We start from the raw sequence: 19,531 nt of genomic DNA, 5'->3' as shown, positions 1-19,531 counted from the left end.
CTACAGCTCTACAAGGAGCTCAAAGCTGCCTTCCCCCTGCCTCTGCGGCTGGGATGGGCACCGCATGATCTCCCTGTAACAGACCAACTGGCCCTGCCCGCCCAGCGGGCACCAACTGTGGGTCAATTGCCTTGAGCTCGAGCATGAGATCCACAAAGGAGAACAGGGGAGTCCCAGTGGGCAGGAGCCCCAGGCCTGGGCAATGCGCTGCTGGGGCCCGGGAACAAATGGAACCAGGGGACAAGTGAGGAAACTCCCTTTTTCAGGCCAACATCCCAGGGCACATTTGTAGTCACTTCGCTTGGAGCCTGTGATTTCTGCACCTGCCTCTGCATCCTTCCTCCCCTTCCTGGGAGGAGATTTTAGCCAGGGTGCTTTACCCCAGTGCCCGTTTATGCAGTGTTTCATGGCCGGAGATCAGAGCATGTTGGGGTGTGTTTTCAGATTCAGGGTTGTTTCTGTGGAAAGGACTGATTCAGGGAAAGGGGATAAGGCACCTACAGTCTGGACTGGCATCTTTAGATATTGGGGCCCACTTGTGGGAAGACTTGAGGACAAGACTGAGACTTAAAGAAAGGGAAAATGATTTCATTTAATATAAATGGCTAATTTCTCCTTCAATGTTCAACTCGTTGAAAAATATTTTAAAATGTTTTAAATAAGTCTTATGTAAAAAAAATTTAAATAAGTCTGAAACTCACACCAAGTTTAACTATTTTCCTTATGCCAAAACAAGATCAAATGCAAATGTTTTCTAAATGACTTCTTTGTTCATCTCAGTTCAATTGACCAAAACCTGTAGTTGACAAACTTATGACCCGGTAACCACCTAAAATAATTAATCTCAATTTTCAAAATCTTTCTTTCTTTTCTTTTCTTTTAGCCTAGGATCTTATGTTAAGCTTTCAAATTTATACATGGTCTTGCATTGGAGAGTTTTATGAACTTTTAAAAACGGCATTTCATACAGATAAGTTGCTTTCAAATTCATAATCAAGATGTTTTTGTGTTCAGCATAATGTAGGTTTCCACTTAATATACCATTTGCTACTTAATAGGCACCTTATATGCTAAATGCACTGATTGTATGCTGACTTGATGCCCAGTAAATATCTCGGTGTGCTTGCTACAGCTGTGAGATTATTTCATTTGCTAGTAAAATTTTAAAATGTGTAGATATTCTTTGTACAATCCTAGAGAAGACTAACCTATTCTAATTTGCAGAAGTAGAAGTTTTGCATTAAAAATTAGAGTTGAGCAAGGCATAGATATGGCATAATCCTCTTTAAGGTAGATATGAAATAATGGTGAAAGCTTTGTATACAACTGTCACAGTAACAACTCTCACAGCTATGTTTAATGTGTCCCTGATGCTTTATATAATTACTCATATACGATAACTTTGTAAGTTGTTGTATTAACATCATATAGATTAAATAACATGTGATGGTATATTGAATGGAATACAGTATTCCCAATATCCCTACTTTTATTTTAATTGGAGAATAATTGCTTTACAATGTTGTGTTGGTTTCTGATGTACAACCATGTAAACCAGCTCTGAGTACACACATATCCACTCCTCCCTATTTTAAAGCTGAGAAAACTGTAGTAAAGGACAGAAAAATCAACTGGACTAAATGATGCAGAGAAATGAGGGACAAGTAAAGAGATGCCCAGATAACAAATATACTGGTCACCTGAGAAGACAAGAGGAACCCACAAAAAATAAAAAGAAAAAATGCAGCAAGATTGCTGTTTTCAAACAGTTTAACTGGTAACACTATTTTAAGATTCACACTTCATTCATGAATAATGTTTCTCATGTCTTTAGTATGAGAAGGGTAATAGTTGGTTTCTGAGTTCTTTGTTGGGTTTTGGTCTTTCAGTAGCAATGCAGAGGCTCCAGGAGGTGACATTGCCAGCAAGTATAGACAAGGGACTTTATTGAAAAGAGAACTAGGATCCAACCCGGGACACCGTAGGACTGGAGGGCAGAAATCCATTTCACAGCACCTGCTCTTTCCTTCCTGCCTGTGCATGTGTTTGATTTTCTGCATTGATATGAGATCTCTATATTTCCCCTATTATTCATCTTTGTACTACATTGAAGCATTTTCTACTAATTCATCTTTCTCAAAGAGTGTTTAATGAACTCATAGGAGTGCTTTCTAGAGATATGAAACCCAGAAATTGGAATTCTCTTCAGCATACAGCAAAGGAAAGTTCTCACACTGAAAGCACTTTGGAACTAGCACCCAAGGTGAACAGAAAATACCTTTGCCGGGGGCCCAGCACCTTTCCAGTGTTGCCTTCCAGTCACTGCCTCAGGCCAGCTGTCCTGTCTCCTCCCTGTGGGCAGCCACTCTGTGATCCTCACAGTCCTGAGGATTTCTGCCAGGAGCGCTTGATGACACTTGTGTGACTGAACTCATTGAATCCAAACAGTAATCCTGTGAAAAATACTCTTATTGTCCGTGTACTAAAGATGAGGAAACTAACCTGTTGCCTTTGTGAGATTTTTCAGGGTCACAGTGTTGGTAAATAGCAGGGCTGGGTTTCAGAGGTTGTGGAATTTCTAGAACTCTCTTTCACTTGGGCTCTCTTCCTGTGGCTTCCACTCTGACTACACCGTGCAGCTGGAAGAAATCAGCACAGAACGGAGCTCCTGTGATGGAGGCAGTGAAGGCGCTGTGTAAGGGGGTGAACTGCTCAGCCAGGCAGGACTGAGGAGAAGGTGGGGGACAGAGTAGTAGGCGTCAGGAGCGGCCATCAACACCGCGTGTCATCAGCTTTCCAGCAGGAGACTGCTTCCCTCAGACATTTATATCAACCATTCTTTAAGAAGTAGGTAGAAATTAGTTATGCCTATGACATCAACATTAACCATTTTGTACAATTTCATAACCTCCTTTCTACCTGTTTTTTTCTTGGCACCCTCGACAGCTTATAGGATCTTAGTTCCTCAACCAAGGCTCCCTGGAGGGAAAACTCAGAGTGCTAAAAACTACACCACCAGAAAGCTTGAAGAATTACCCCTTTTGACAGACATTTGTTAGAACGTCATAGAACTGTTCCACAGTATAAAATGAACAAATGCTGTTTCGAGATAGGTATATATAGACAAAATAAGGACTTAGTTTTTTAAAATAAAAAAACTCAAGAAGTTTAGCCTTGATAAGTATTTAATAAATAAAACAAATTACAATTTGAATCATAGAAAGGGGAATATATTTTCTAAATTTTAATACAATGTAAGCACATACATCTTTTATATGAAAATATAAAATATTGAGATACAATAACATTAAATAAATACAATATAAACAAATAACATCAAAGCATTTGTTGCTTATAGACTGATACTCCTACAGCTGGGTACTTTTATATCTCCTTGCTTATTACCACTGACATGTATTGGCTGAGTTAATTCAATAAATTTGGTGGCTGAAGCAGAATTCAGAGTCTTCTGAAATGACTCCAGGTGGGTATACGAGGGTGATGTGGCATCATAGTCAGTGAGAGTCATGTCAAGGTGAGATCAGTCTCCATCCTACATTCTTAACCTTTCCTGCAAGCTGCCTGATGAAGCGAGAGAAGGCTCTCCTGATATCCAGTCTGACGATTTCCCAGGCACAGACGCTGTATTCCTTCTCATTCAGGTAGACATGGATTCCCTTGAAGTACGTTGTCACGGCATCTGTGGGGCCCTTCCTTCCCAGGGCAGAGTCTTCCTCTCCTGTCACCTGCTGCCAACAGTCGTCCAGGTCGGCCAGCTGCTGACCAAGTCCAGTGCGGAGCTGCTCCAGGAGGGTGGTGTCCCAGGCAGCAGAGGAGCGCTTTGTGTTGAAGAGGTTGAAACTCTGCTGGAGCATCTCGTGGAGCACAGAGATGGCCTGGGCCTCCTGCAGCTGGCTGCCCTCCACCATCTCCTGGGGGAAAGCGAAGTCTTTTCTGTCCTGCAGACAGAGGTGAGGGGAGAGTCTCCTCATTTGGTCCAGGAGAGTGAGGTTCCTCTCAGTGCCAGCCAACACATGGCTCAGAGACAGGTCACAGCCCAGGGATCCTCCAGGGCTGTAGCTGACCAGCACCAGGGCCATCAGTAGAGAGAGCACGAAGGCCATGGGGAAGATGAGGCTGCTGCTGGGCTGGCGGAATCGGCGTCTGGTGAACCTTGAGGTAGGTTCTCTGATGCCATGCTTTCAAAGCAGGGCTATTAAATAGGGAACATGGTAGTTTTCATTTTCTAATCATTTCTATACACTTTTACTTCCTTTTTTGGTTTTCTGTTATGTATTCTCAATACAGTCAAAGAAATTTTCTTCCTTCTAGACTGTTAATTTTGTTTTTTCCTAGTGACTTCCCATGTGCCCATCCAAATGGATATTTTTCAATCAAATGATAGGATCTTCATCTTAAGTCAGTATTGATGGACATGTGTGATTACACACGTTATTGCCCTTTATCTCTCATTCATAAGTGTTGCTCTCCTCTCATCCATGAACACATTGTTGGCTTGCTCTTAGGCTCCTTTTTTCCCTCTTAGTTTCCAGAGGAAGCCAGGCTCTGTCAGCTCTATGGTTTCCATATTTGTAAGGGACTTACCAGATCCCTCTGGCAGTTAAGCTCTTGGAAACAAAGGGTGAGGGTTCCTTAGTGCTTGATTTAGAGAAGAAGCTGATTATTATCAGTCCATGTACTCCTCCCACATTTCTCTTCCTTCTGGAACACATTCCTACAGATGCCTGCCCTTCAGGGAACCACGAGGGCAGGTCTATTACAGACATCACCCTTTCTTTCCACCATTTTCGTCCTAGAGACCTGTTGTCATCCACAGACTGGGCCAGTACCCCCACCAGAATCCTGGTTCTTCTCAGGGAACATGGGTGAAGAGACTCTAATTCCAGGATAATTGTAGTTTCCCATCAGCACCTCACTCACAAGGGAGAGATCACATGCAGCTACAGCCTGTCCTCTGGAGTGAATGAGTCCCTTCCTCACTTGCTGGACTCCCTCCATGAGGGCAATCTCACCACATCCCGTGGCCTCAACATCTCCTTTCTGTGGAGGGCTTCTTTATTTGTTGGGAAAATAAATTCTCTTCCTAAACCCCATCCTCTCCCCTGGATTGTTTCTGTGAAGGACCCTAGGTCTTGGTGGTGACCTCCTCTTCTCCTGACCAATTTCCTCAGGTGTCCAAAATGTCAGCAGTCCTCAGATGCTGAGAGCAAAAGTGTGTTTGTGTAAGGTGCTGAAGACAATTTCCAACTGCAATCATTTTGCTTTTAGTAGATAAATAATATTTACTTTGCCAAGTATAGTTTTTATTTTTCAACTCTTAAACACTTCAACACTTGTTCTGCTCAGAGTATCTGAGCTGGATGAAGGAGATTCAGTGCTGGTGTTGCCTCTTGATGGAAGCTTATGTCACAGAATCTAGTGAGTTGCAGTCGTTTACTCAGGCAGTTGTTTCCAACTGGCATCTCTGTTCCTCTTTTTCTGTTTCCTCTGAGAATGTAGGGCAGTGAGACCCAGTCTATGAGATCAGGAGAAATAGCCTTCTTTCCTTGAGTGTGGTTTTTCATTTAAACTTTTTATATACACTTAGTGACTTATTGGACAAGATTTGTTTCACTGCTCCTTCTCTGGCTGTAATTCATGATGAGGTGAGAACAAGAAAGGGAAAGGGAAGTAAAGAAAGCCCAAGGGGTTGCATCACTTTCAAGAGGTTAGATTTTTTTGTTTCTCTTTGCAATTATGCTAGAAAGTAAAATTCCACAGTTGTTCTGTGGGCAACTAGAAAACAAGGGTAAGTCTCAATGTCATGAATATGAAAGAAATGAAGTTACTTTCCCTGACACAGTGATGTGTCTCGGTTAGCCAACTTCAGGGCAGCATAGCTGGGGCCTAGGCTGTGGCAGAAGGGAAGGATCAGGTCAATATGAACAACAGAAAGGCTGAGACATGCTGCTTCTGATAAAAGCTCAAGGAAGAAGAAGTCCTGAGTCTGTGGACTGCCATCAGCTTTGTAAGACCAGCCACCTGAATTTTCTTTCCTTTAATCTATATGTGGTCAGTATAAGGGGAGAAGGAAGAAGTCACACGCACTAGTTCATGGGAGACGGGCAATCAGAAGCCCACTTGCTGGAACGCTAACCCTCTCTCACAGGGTCAAGGAGACCAGCCTTGCTGTGCATCTGTGAAAATCCACCTGGGCAATGAGAAGTTGCATTGAAAAAAATTAGAATGAAAGGGAATGAAACGATTCCAAAAGATCCTGATCTTAATCTGGGTAACAAGAATTATGATATGAAAAATGATAACTGAATTTTATTGATTGCTAACCCTAATCTCCCGAATATCCCACCTTGTGATATGATCACATTGATGGGTTGGGTTTCTTCAGGTTTTTAAGAATTTGAAATGTATTTATTTTATGTATTTATTTGGCTGTGCTAGGTCTTAGGTCAAGATATGTTTTATTTTGGCATAATGTAGATTTTCACTTATTACACGATTTCCTACCTAATAAGCATCTTGTATGCCAAGTTCATTGACTGCATGGTGACCTGATGCCCACTAAACGTCTCGGTGTGCTTGGTACGGTCATGGGATTATTTTATTTGCTAGTAAAATCTTTAAATGTGTAGATATGCTTTGTAGAATGCTAGAAAAGATTAACCTATTCTAATTTGCAGAGGTAGAATTTTTGCATTAAAAATTAGAGTTGAGCAAGGCACAGATAAGGCATAGTCATCTTTAGGGTAGACATGAAATAATGGCGAAACCGTTGTATACACCTATCACAGTAATAAAGCTCACAGCTCTTTAATGTGTCCCTGATGCTTTGTATAATGTACTCATTTAAGATAATTTTGCAGGTTGGTATATTAACATCATATAGAGTACATAACATGAGATGGTATATTGAATGGAGTACAGTGTTTTCATTATCCCTATTTTGATTTTATTTGGAGAATAATTGCTTTACATTGTTGTGTTGGTTTCTGCTGTACAACAACATAAAAGAGTTATAAGTACACATATATCCACTGCCAAGTCCTTATTTTAAAGCTGAGAAAACAGTAGCATTGGATAGAAGAATCAACTGGACTAAATGATGCAAGGAATTGTGGGACAAGTAAAGTGATGCCCAGATAAGAAATATACTGGTCACCTGAGAAGACAAGAGTAACCCACAAAAATAAAAACAAAAAATGTAGCAAGATTTGCATTTTCAAACAGTTTAACTGGTAAAACTATTTAAGCTTATCATTATGATCATTATCATTATTACACTTAGACTTTTCTTGACACCCCTGAGGACCAGCAGTATCCTACCATTGTGCAGGATGCTGGGTGGGAAGAAGAAATGGAGACTTGCTCCTGCTCTGGGGAGTCAATTCCTCCCCGTTTAAGGGACTGTCCGTTAGAAGGTCCTGATGGAGGATGTGTGTGGGGGAGGGGAGTTTAAAATGAAAAGAAAGGCTTTGATCTTGAAAAGTACAGATTATAGGAAATTCTTAAAATAATAAAAGTTGAAATATGGTGAATGAAATGTAGAAATTGGTGGGATCTTTGTTGATCAATTTTGATGAATGAATCCTGGCTTGTTACTGCAGGAACTTGGATATACTTCAATAAAAATCTTTTCTGTACAACATGTTGACATATTGATTTTCAAAATCCATCTTAGAAGATCTTACTAGAATGCTTTGGAAGATGGTGGAAGAATAGGAAGGGGGACCACTTTCTCCCCCACAAATTCGAGGAAAGAACATTTGAACACTGAGCAAATTCCACAGAACAACTTCTGAATGCTGGCAGAGTACATCAGACACCCAAAAAGGCAGCCCATTGTCTTTGAGAGGAGGTAGGACAAAATATAAAAGATAAAAAGAGAGACAAAAGAGGTAGGGACGGAGGTCTGTCCAGGGAAGGGAGTCTTAAAAAAGAGAATTTTCCAGACACCAGGAAACACTCTCTCTGGCGGGTCTGTGGTGAGCCTTGGAATCTCAGAGGGCAAAATAAGCGGAAGGAAAAATAAGTAAATAGTGAAATCCCACAGATTACGTGCCTAACAGCAACTCCCAGCGCAGCAGCAGCCCAGACCCTGGCATCCCCCACTTGCAGGCAGGGGAGGGACAGGGTGGAGCAGGCTGCATTGCTGAGGGCAAGGTCTGGGCCTGAATACCCTGAGGGCGATCTGAGGGAACTAGGTTGAGATAGCAACCCAGACTGTGGGATAGCTATCCCCTGAGCCCCGCGAAAAGCCCAAACCTAAGACAGGGCCAGGCAGGCTCACAGGACAAAGGACTGAGCAGAGCCAGCAGGCTGTGGACAGGCCCAATCCCCGTAGGAGACAGGCAGGGGAGGGCAGCCAGAGCCGGAAGGGGGCAATCGGCCCCAGAGAGGCAGCCACCGAACTGCAAGCAGACTTCTCTGCTAACCAAGACTTCTTGGGGTTCTGGACGGTCGACATCTGCCGGGAGGCTCGCAGGCAGAGACCAGCTCCCCAAATAGACACAGGGCACACCTAAGAAGGCCAGATACCGAGCGGCGGGAACCGGGGAGGGGGAAAGCCGCAGCCTCCACCGGGGGTGAATACGCGCCTAGCACCTGGTCACCTGTGCGGCTCCCGCCTGGGACGGGCCCAAAACACTGTCCCAACCAAGTCTGCGCCTTTGTGGAGTACCCGAGAACCTGGACCTGAGCGGCTTAGACCTGGGAAGTGCATGTAAACCAGGGCCCGCCTCAGACAGTTCCCGGCAGAGCATCCTAGAGTCTGAGCAGTGTGGATGGGAAAGCACACACGCCGTGAGCAGGGGCAAACCAGTGTGGCTGAGTTACTGTGAGCACACGCCAGTGATATCTGTTCGCAGGGTTCCTCCCTCCCCAAAGCACGACTGAACAAGCGAGCCTAAAAAAAACTGACCACCACCCGCCCCTTGTGTCAGGGTGGAAATTAGACACTGAAGAGACCAGCAAACAGAAGCTAAAATAAACAGAGGGAACCGCTTTGGAAGTGACAGGTGCAATAGATTAAAACCCTGTAGTTAGCACCGACTACATAGGAAGGGGCCTATAGACCTTGAGAAGTACAAGCCAGACCAAGGAACTATCTGAAGATGAACTGACCCCACACTGTCTGCAACAGCTCCAGAGAAAGTCTTGGATATACTTTTACTACTATCATTTTTTAAATTTAAAAAACATTAAAAATTTTTTAAATTTTATTTATTTTTTAAGTCCCCATTACTCCTTTAATTTTCATTTTTTATAACCTATTATTACCTTGCAAAAAAAAGATCCTATTTTTAAAGCAAACTTCATATATTATAATTATATTTTCATAATTATATTTTATATGAATGTATGTATATTAATATTTTGTATTATATTATAATTATAATAAAAACTTCACATATTATGATCTCTGTGACTAATTTTGGTTTGTTTTCTTTTTTTCTTTTTTTTTTAATATTGTATTTTTGGGAATCTAACCCATACTCAAGATTTTTAATCTTTGCTTTTTGGTATTTGTTATCAACTTTGTACCTTTAAGAACCCAAACATCAATAGCCATTTTTACTTGGGAGCCGCATCACTAGCCTGATTGCTCTCTACACCTTTGGACTCTCCTTTTTCTTCACCAGGTCTCCTCTATCTCCCCCCGCCCCCTTTTCTTCTCTACCCAACTCGGTGAATCTCTGTGTGTGTTCCGGGCTGTGGAGAACACTTAGGGAACTGATTACTGGCTGGATCTGTCTCCCTCCTTTTGATTCCCCCTTTTACCCTCCTGGTCACCGCTGTCCCCTTCCTCCCTCTTCTCCTCTCTGTGTAAGCCCGTGAACATCTCTGAGGGGTCCAGACCGTGGAGAGCACATAGGGAAGTGATTACTGGCTACCTTGCCCTCTCCCCTTTTGATACCCCCTCTGCTCCTCCTGGTCACCTCTAACTCCCTCTTCCCTCTTCTCTTCTCCATGTAACTCTGTGTACCTCTCCAGGTGTCCCTCACTGCGGAGAAACTTTTCATCATTAACCTAGATGTTTTGTCATCAGTGCTGTATAGATGGAGAAGTCTTGAGGCTACTGTAAGAATAAGACTGAAAACCAGAGGCAGGAGGCTTAAGTCCAAATCCTGAGAACACCAGACAACTCCTTAATCCAGGGAGCATTAAATGATAGGAGCTCATCAAATGCCCCCATACCTACACTGAAACCTAGCACCACCCAAGGGCCAGCAAGTTCCAGAGCAAGACATACCACGCAAATTCTCCAACAACACAGGAGGCTGACCAAAGTCACACCAAATCCACTGACATCTCAAAACTTATTACTGGACACTTAATTGCACTCCAGACAGAAGAAACCCAGCTCCACCCACTGGAACACCAACACAAGCTTCCCTAACCAGAAAACCTTGACAAGCGACCCGTCCAACCCCACCCACAGCAGGGAAGCTCCACAATAAACAGGAACCACCAACTGCCAGAATACAGAAAGGCCAGCCCAAACACAGCAACATAAACAAGATGAAAAGGCAGAGAAATATCCAGCAGGTAAAGAAAAGGATATATGCCCACCAAACCAAACAAAAGAGGGAGAGATAGGGAATCTACCTGAAAAAGAATTCCAAATAATGATAGTGAAAATGGCCCAAAATCTTGTAAGCAAATTGGAGTAACAGATCAATAGCCTGCAGAGAAGGATCAAAGATGCAAGAAAGGTTTAGCAAAGACCTAAAATAAAAAAAGAGTCAATATATAATGAATAATGCAATAAATGAGATCAAAAGCACTCTGGAGGGAACCAAGAGTAGAATAAAGGAGGCAGAAGATAGGATAAGTGAGGTAGAAGATAGAATGCTAGAAATAAATGAAACAGAGAGGAAAAAAGAAAAAAGAATTCAAAGAAATGAGAACAAACTCACAGACCTCTGGGAAAATGTGTACTGCCCCAACATTCAAATCATAGGAGTCCCAGAAGAAGAAGACAAAAAGCAAGACCATGAGGAAATACTTGAGGAGATAATAGTTGAAAACTCCCCTAAAATGAGGAAGGAAATAATCACCCAAGTCCAAGAAACCCAGAGAGTCCCAAATAGGATAAACCCAAGGCAAAACACTCCAGGACAGATATTAATCAAATTAACAAAGATCAAACACAAAGAACAAATATTAAAAGCAGCAAGGGAAAAACAACAAATAACACACAAGGGGATTCCCATAAGGATAACAGCTGATCTTTCAATAGAAACTCTTCAGGCCAGAAGGGAATGGCAGGACATACTTAAAGTGATGAAAGAAAATAACCTACAGCCCAGATTACTGTACCCAGCAAGGATCTCATTCAAATATGAAGGAGAAATCAAAAGCTTTACAGACAAGCAAAACCTGAGGGAATTCAGCACCAGCAAACCAGCTCTCCAACAAATGCTAAAGGATCTTCTCTAGACAGGAAACAGAAAGGTTGTATAAACTTGAACCCAAAACAATAATGTAAATGGCAATGGGGTCATACTTATCAACAATTAGCTTAAATGTAAATGGGTTGAATGCCCCAACCAAAAGACAGAGACTGGCTGAATGGATACAAAAACAAGACCCCTACATATGCTGTCTACAAGAGACTCACCTTGAAACAAGGGACACATGCAGACTGAAAGTGAAGGGATGGAAAAAGATATTCCATGCAAACAGAGTCCAAAAGAAAGCAGGAGTACCAATACTCACATCAGAGAAAATAGACTTTAAAACAAAGGCTGTGAAAAGAGACAAAGATAGACATGACATAATGATCAAAGGTCAATCCAGGAAGAAGATATAACAGTCATAAATACATATGCACCCAACTAGGAGCACCACAGTATGTAAGACAAATGCTAACAAATATGAAAGGGGAAATTAACAATAACACAATAATAGTGGGAGACTTTAATACTCCACTCACAACTACGGATAGATCAACTAAACAGAAAATTAACAAGGAAACACCAACTTTAAATGATACAATAGGCCAGTTAGGCCTAGTTGATATCTATAGCACATTTCACCCCAAAACAATGAATTTCACCTTTTCCTCAAGCTCACAGGGAAACTTCTCCAGGATAGATCACATCCTGGGCCATAAATCTAGCCTTGGTAAAGTCAAAAAAATTGAAATTATTCCAAGCATCTTTTCTGACCACAATGCAGCAAGATTAGATGTCAATTACAGGACAAAAACTATTAAAAATGCCAACATATGGAGGCTGCACAACACGCTGCTCAACAACCAACAAATTACAGAAGAAATCAAAAAAGAAATCAAAATATGCATAGAAATGAATGAAAATGAAAACACAACAACCCAAAACCTATGGGACACTGTAAAAGGAGTGCTAAGGGGAACGTTCAAAGCAAAACAGGCTTACCTCCAGAAACAAGAAAAAAGTCAAATAAATAACCTAACTCTACACCTAAAGCAACTTGAAAAGGAAGAAATTACAAACCCCAGGGTTAGTAGAAGGGAAAAAATCTTAAAAGTTAGGGCAGGAAAAAAATGCCAAAGAAGCAAAAGAGGCCGTAGCAAAAATCAATAAAACCAAAATCTGGTTCTTTGAGAAGGTAAATAAAATTGACAAACCATTAATCAAACTCATCAAGAAACAAAGGGAGAAAAATCAAATCAACAAAATTAGAAATGAAAATGGAGAGATCACAACAGATAACACAGAAATACAAAGGATCCTAAGAGACTGTTATCAGCAACTGTATGCTAATAAAAGGGACAACTTGGAAGAAATGAACAAATTCTTAGAAAAGTACAACTTTCCAAAATTGAACAAGGAAGAAATAGAAAATCTCAACAGACCCATCACAAACTCGAGAATTGAAACTGTAATCAGAAATCTTCCAACAAACCAAAGCCCAGGACCAGACGGCTTCACAGCTGGATTCAACCAAAAATTTAGAGAAGAACTAACACCTATCCTACTCAAACTCTTCCAGAAAATTGCAGAGGAAGGTAAACTTCCAAACTCTTTCTATGAGGCCACCATCACCTTAATACCAAAAGCTGACAAAGATGTCACAAAAAAAGAAAACTATAGGCCAATATCACTGAAGAACATAGATGCAAAAAATGCTTAACAAAATTCTAGCAAACAGAATCCAACAACATTTTAAAGAGATCATACATCACGACCAAGTGGGCTTTATCCCAGAGATGCAAGGATTCTTCAATATCTGCAAATCAATCAATGTAATACACCACATTAACAAACTGAAAGATTAAAAACCATATGATTATCTCAATAGATGCAGAGGAAGCCTTTGAGAAAATTCAACATCCATTTATGATAAAAACCCTCCAGAAAGCAGGAACAGAAGGAACATACCTCAACATAATAAAAGCTATATATGAGAAACCCTCAGCAAACAGTATCCTCAATGGTGAAAAATTGAAAGCATTTCCCCTAAAGTCAGGAACAAGAGAAGGGTGCCCACTCTCACCAGTATGATTCAATATAGTTTTGGAAGTTTTGGCCACAGCAATCAGAGCAGAAAAAGAAATAAAAGGAATCCATATTGGAAAAGAAGAAGTAAAACTCCCACTATTTGCAGATGACATGATCCTCTACAATGAAAACCCTAAAGACTCCACCAGAAAATTACTAGAGCTAATCAAAGAATACAGTAAAGTTGCAGGATATAAAATTAACACACAGAAATCCCTTGCATTCCTATACACTAACAATGAGAAAACAGAAAGACAAATTAAGGAAACAATTTCCTTCACCTTTGCAACGGAGAGAATAAAATACTTAGGAATAAATCTACCTAAAGAAACCAGTCCTATATACAGAAAACTATAAACCACTGATGAAAGAAATCAAAGAGGACACAAATAGATGGAGAAATATACCATGTTCATGAATTGGAAGAATCAATATAGTGAAAATGAATATACTACCTAAAGCAATCTATAGATTCAATGCAATCCCTATCAAGCTACCAATGGTATTTTTCAGATAACTAGAACAAATAATTTCACAATTTGTATGGAAATACAAAAAAAACCTCGAAGAGCCAAAGCAATCTTGAGAAAGAAGTATGGAACTGGAGGAATCAACCTGCCTGACTTCAGTCTCTATGACAAAGCCACAGTCAGCAAGACAGTGTGGTACTGGCACAAAGACAGAAATATAGATCAATGGAACAAAATAGAAAGTCCAGAGATAAGTCCGCACACCTATGGACAACTTACGTTTGACAAAGGAGGCAAGAATATACAATGGAGAAAAGACAATCTCTTTAACAAGTGGTGCTAGGAAAACTGGTCAACCACTTGTAAAAGAATGAAACTAGAACACTAACACCATACACAAAAATAAACTCAAAATGGATTAGAGATCTAAATGTAAGACCAGACACTATAAAACTCCTAGAGGAAAACATAGGCAAAACACTCTCCAGCATAAACCACAGCAGGATCCTCTATGACCCACCTCCCAGAATATTGGAAATAAAAGCAAAAACAAACAAGTGGGACCTTATGAAAATTAAAAGTTTCTGCACAACAAAGGAAACTATAAGCAAGGTGAAAAGACAGCCTTCAGAGTGGGAGAAAATAATAGCAAATAAAGCAACTGACAAAGAATTAATCTCAAAAAGATACACGCAACTCCTGCACCTCAATTCCAGAGAAATAAAAGACCCAATCAAAAAGTGGGCCAAAAACTTAAACAGACATTTCTCCAAAGAAGACACACAGATAGCTAACAAACACATGAAAAGATGCTCAACATCACTCATTATCAGAGAAATGCAAATCAAAACCACAATGAGGTACCATTACATGCCAGTCAGAATGGATGCTATCCAAAAGTCTACAAGCAATAAATGCGGGAGAGGGTGTGGAGAAAAGGGAATACTCTTACACTGTTGGTGAGAATGCAAACTAGTGCAGCCACTGTGGAGAACAGTGTGGAGATTCCTTCAAAAACTGGAAACAGAACTGCCATATGACCCAGTAATGCTGCTGCTGGGCATACACACTGAGGAAACCAGAACTGAAAGAGACATGTGTACCCCAATGTTCATCACAGCACTGTTCATAATAGGCAGGACATGGAAGCAACCTAGATGCCCATCAACAGATGAACGGATAAGAAAGCTGGGGTACATGTACACAATGGAATATTACTCAGCCATTAAAAAGAATACATTTGAATCAGTTCTAATGAGGTGGATAAAACTGGACCCTATTATACAGAGTGAAGTAAGCCAGGAAATAAAACACAGTACAGTATACTAAAGCTCTATATGGAATTTAGAAAGAGGGCAACGATAACCCTTTATGTGAGACAGCAAAAGGAACACAGATTTATTGAACAGTCTTTTGGACTCTGTGGGAGAGGGAGAGAGCAGCATGATACGGAAAAATGGCATTGAAACATGTAAATTATCATATGTGAAATGAATTGCCAGTCCAGGTTCGATGCATGAGACAGGATGCTTGGGGCTGGTGCACTGGGATGACCCAGAGGGGTGGGATAGGGAGGTAGGTGGGAGGGGAGTTCAGGATGGGGAACACATGTACACTCATGGCAGATTCAAGTCAATGTGTGGCAAAAGCAATACAATGCTGTCAAGTAAAATAAATTAATTAATTTAAAAAAGGACATAGGGAAAAAACAAAGAAAATCATACTATTACAAGACAGACAACATATGTATTTCCAGTAATGAACCTCCTGTTCAAAACTCAGCCACACGTATTTCCATGGTGGTGAATAAAAGATATGGTTTTTGTGCATGAGATAGTTCAGCATATTTCAAATGGTCAAATATCAAAGTTTTGGCTTAGCTTCTGGTTCAAGATGGCAGAGTAGAAGGACATGCACTTCTCTCCTCACGCAAGAGCAACGAAATCGCAACTAGCTGATGAACAACCATCCAGAGGAGGACTCTGGAGCCCACTAGAAAAGGATGCCCCAGGTCCAAACACAAAGAAGAAACTACAATGAGATGTAGGAGGCGCTCAAGCACAATAAAAATAAATTCCATACCTGTCAGATGGGAAACCAACAAACTGGAAAACAGTAATACCAAAAAAGTTCTCCCACTGGTGTGAAGGTTCTGAGCCTCATGTCATGCTTCCAAGCCTGCAAAGGGACTGGGAATCCCCAGGGAATCTGACTTTGAAGGCCAGTAGGATTTGATTCCAGGACTTCCACAGGACTGTGGGAGAGACTCTCCTTGCAGGGGACAAGCAAAATCTTGCATGCACCAAGACCCAGGGGAATGGAGCAGTGACCCCACAGGAGACTGAACCAGAAGTGTGGTTCAGAAGTGGCTTGCCCTGGGGACACGGGTACTAGCAGCAGCAATCCTGGAAGGTGGCCCTTGGTCTAAGTCCCCTTGGAGGTTGCAGAAAATCAAGCACTTCATTCATTAGTAATGTTTCTCCCTTCTTTGGTATGAGAAGAGGTAAAACGGGCTTCTGAACCACTTGTTGGGTTTTGTTCCTTCAGTAGCAAAAGAGAGGCTCCAGGAGGTGACATTGCCAGCAAGTATGGACAAGGGATTTTATGGAAACGAGAAGTAGGATTGAACCTGGGACAGCCCAGAACTGGAGATCAGAACCATACACTTCACAGCCCCTGCTGTTTCTCTGCTGTTTCTGATTGTCTTTGATTCTCTGCACTGATCTGCAATCTCTATTCTTTCCCTGTTATCGTACCTATGTGAGATCAAGCATTTTTTACTAATTCATCTTCCTCAAAGAGTTTTTTATGAACTCACAGGAATGCTTTTAGAAGCATGAAACCCCAAAATTGGAATGCTCTTCAGCATACAGCAAAGGAAAGTTCTCACACTGAAAGCACTATGGAACTAGCACCCAAGGTGAAAAGAAAATACCTTTGCCAGGGGCCCAGCACCTTTCCAGTGTCACCTTCCAGTCACTGTCTCAGGCCAGCTGTCCTGTATCCTCCCTGAGGGCAGTCACTCTGTGATCCTCACAGTCCTGATGATTTCTGCCAGGAGCGTTTGATGCCTCTTGTGTGATATGCCCTCATTGAATCCAAACAGTAATTATATGAAAACCACTCTTATTGTCCCCATATTAAAGATGAGGAAACTGACCTGTAGTGTTTGTGATATGTTTCAGGGTCACACTGTGGGTAAATAGCAGAGCTGGGAATCAGAGGTTTTGACATTTCTAGAACTCCTTTCACTTGGGCTCTCTTCCTGTGGCTTCCACTCTGACTACACCATGCAGCTAGAAACCAAAAGAGAACAGAGCTCCTGTGTTGGAAGCAGTGAAGGTGCTGTGTAAGGGGGTGAACTGCTCAGTCAGGCAGGACTGAGGAGAAGGTGGGAGACAGAGTAATAGAATCAGGAGAGGCCATCAACACCGCGTGTCATCAGCTTTCCAGCAGGAGGTGACTGCTTCCCTCATATACTTATATCAATCATTCTGTAATGAGTGGGTATAAATTAGCTATGCCTATGACATCAAGATTAAACATTTTCTACAATTTCATAATTTCCCTTCTTGTTTTTTCTATTTGGCACCTCCACAGCTTATAGGATCTTAGCTCCTCAACCAAGGCTCCCTGAAGAAAGAAAGAGTCCTAACAACCGCACCCACAGAAAATTCTCAGTATTCCACCTTTTGACAAACATTTCCTAGAAAATGATAGAACTGTTCCACAGTATAAAGTGAACAAATACTATTTTCTGATAGGTGTATGTGGACAACATAAGGATTTAGGTTTTCAAATTAAAAACTCAAGAAATTTATCTTGATAACTATTTAATAAACAAAACAAATAATTTTAATGAAAGAGGGAAATATATTTTCTAAATTTTAATACAATGTAAACATATACATCTTTTATATGAAAATATAAATATGATGAGATAAAATATTACATGGACTAAATAAAGAATAAATAAATAGCATCAGGGCAGTCATCGCTTATGGATTGATAACCCTGCAGTTGAATACTTTGATATCTACTTGCTTATTACTACTGACATGTATTGGCTGAGTGAATTCAATAAATTTGGTGGCTGAAGCAGAACTCAGAGTCTTCTGAAATGACCCCAGGTGAGTATACAAGGGTGACGTGGCATCTTAGTTAGCGAGAGTCATGTCAAGGTGAGTTCAGGTCTCCATCTTACATTCTTATCCTATCTTGCAAGCTGGTTGATGAAGCGAGAGAAGGCTCTCCTGATATCCAGTCTGACGATTTCCCAGGCACAGTCGCTGTATTCCTTCTCATTCAGGTAGACATGGATTCCCTTGAAGTACGTTGTCACGGCATCTGTGGGGCCCTTCCTTCCCAGGGCAGAGTCTTCCTCTCCCGTGACCTGCTGCCAACAGTCGTCCAGGTCGGCCAGCTGCTGACCAAGTCCAGTGCGGAGCTGCTCCAGGAGGGTGGTGTCCCAGGCAGCAGAGGAGCGCTTTGTGTTGAAGAGGTTGAAACTCTGCTGGAGCATCTCGTGGAGCACAGAGATGGCCTGGGCCTCCTGCAGCTGGCCGCCCTCCACCATCTCCTGGGGGAAAGCGAAGTCTTTTCTGTCCTGCAGACAGAGGTGAGGGGAGAGTCTCCTCATTTGGTCCAGGAGAGTGAGGTTCTTCTCAGTGCCAGCCAGCACATGGTTCAGAGACAGGTCACAGCCCAGGGATCCTCCAGGGCCATAGCTGACCAGCACCAGGACCATCAGTAGAGAGAGCACGAAGGCCATGGGGAAGATGAGGCTGCTGCTGGGCTGGTGGAATCGGCGTCTGGTGAACCTTGAGGTAGGTTCTCTGATGCCATGCTTTCTAAGCAAGGCCATTAAATAGGGAACATGGTAGTTTTCATTTTCTAATCATTTCTATACACTTTTACTTCCTTTTTTGGTTTTCTCTTATGTATTTGTGTTTTCTCTGTATTGAGAAATACAGTCAAAGTAATTTTCTTCCTTCTAGACTGTTAATTTTGCCTTTTCCTAATGACTTCAGAAGTGCCCATCCAAATGAATATTTTTCAATCAAATGGGAAAGTTCTTTGTCTTAAGTCTGTATTGATGGACATGTGTGATCACACACGTTATTGCCCTTTATCTCTCATTCATAAGTGTTGCTCTCCTCTCATCCATGAACACATTGTTGGCTTGCTCTTAGGCTCCATTTTTCCCTCTTAGTTTCCATAGGAAGCCAGGCTCTGTCAGCCCTATCGTTTCCCTATTTGTAAGGGATTTACCAGATCACTCTGGCAGTTAAGCTCTTGGAAACAAAGGATCAGTTTTCCTTAGTGTTTGATTTATAGAAGAAGCTGATTATTATCAGTCCTTGAACTCCTCCCAGATTTCTCTTCCTTCTGGAACACATTCCTGCAGATCCCTGCCCTTCAGGGAACCACGAGGGCAGGTCTATTACAGACATCACCCTTTCTTTCCACCATTTTCTTATTGGACACCTGTGGTCCTCCACAGACTGGGCGAATACACCCACCGCAATCCTAGTTCTTTTCAGGGAACATGGGTGAGGA

General features: G+C 41.6%; 1 protein-coding gene and 1 pseudogene across 1 annotated transcript; both read right to left on the bottom strand.

Moving 5' to 3' along the window:
• Nucleotides 1–3,235: 3,235 nt before the first annotated feature.
• LOC139033702 (interferon omega-1-like) lies at nt 3,236–4,341 on the bottom strand (annotated as a pseudogene).
• Nucleotides 4,342–18,185: 13,844 nt separating this feature from the next.
• On the bottom strand, nt 18,186–18,743 carry LOC139033698 (interferon omega-1-like). Its single transcript, XM_070463173.1, has one exon. The coding sequence runs from the start codon at nt 18,741–18,743 to the stop codon at nt 18,186–18,188; it is 558 nt and encodes a 185-aa protein (XP_070319274.1).
• Between the last annotated feature and the right edge of the window lie 788 nt (nt 18,744–19,531).

The sequence above is a fragment of the Odocoileus virginianus genome, unplaced genomic scaffold (genome assembly GCF_023699985.2).
Source record: "Odocoileus virginianus isolate 20LAN1187 ecotype Illinois unplaced genomic scaffold, Ovbor_1.2 Unplaced_Scaffold_37, whole genome shotgun sequence".
In the NCBI taxonomy this organism is placed as follows: Eukaryota; Metazoa; Chordata; class Mammalia; order Artiodactyla; family Cervidae; genus Odocoileus; species Odocoileus virginianus.
The sequence above is the reverse complement of the archived record's forward strand: the minus strand, read 5'-3'. Positions and strand labels throughout refer to the sequence as shown.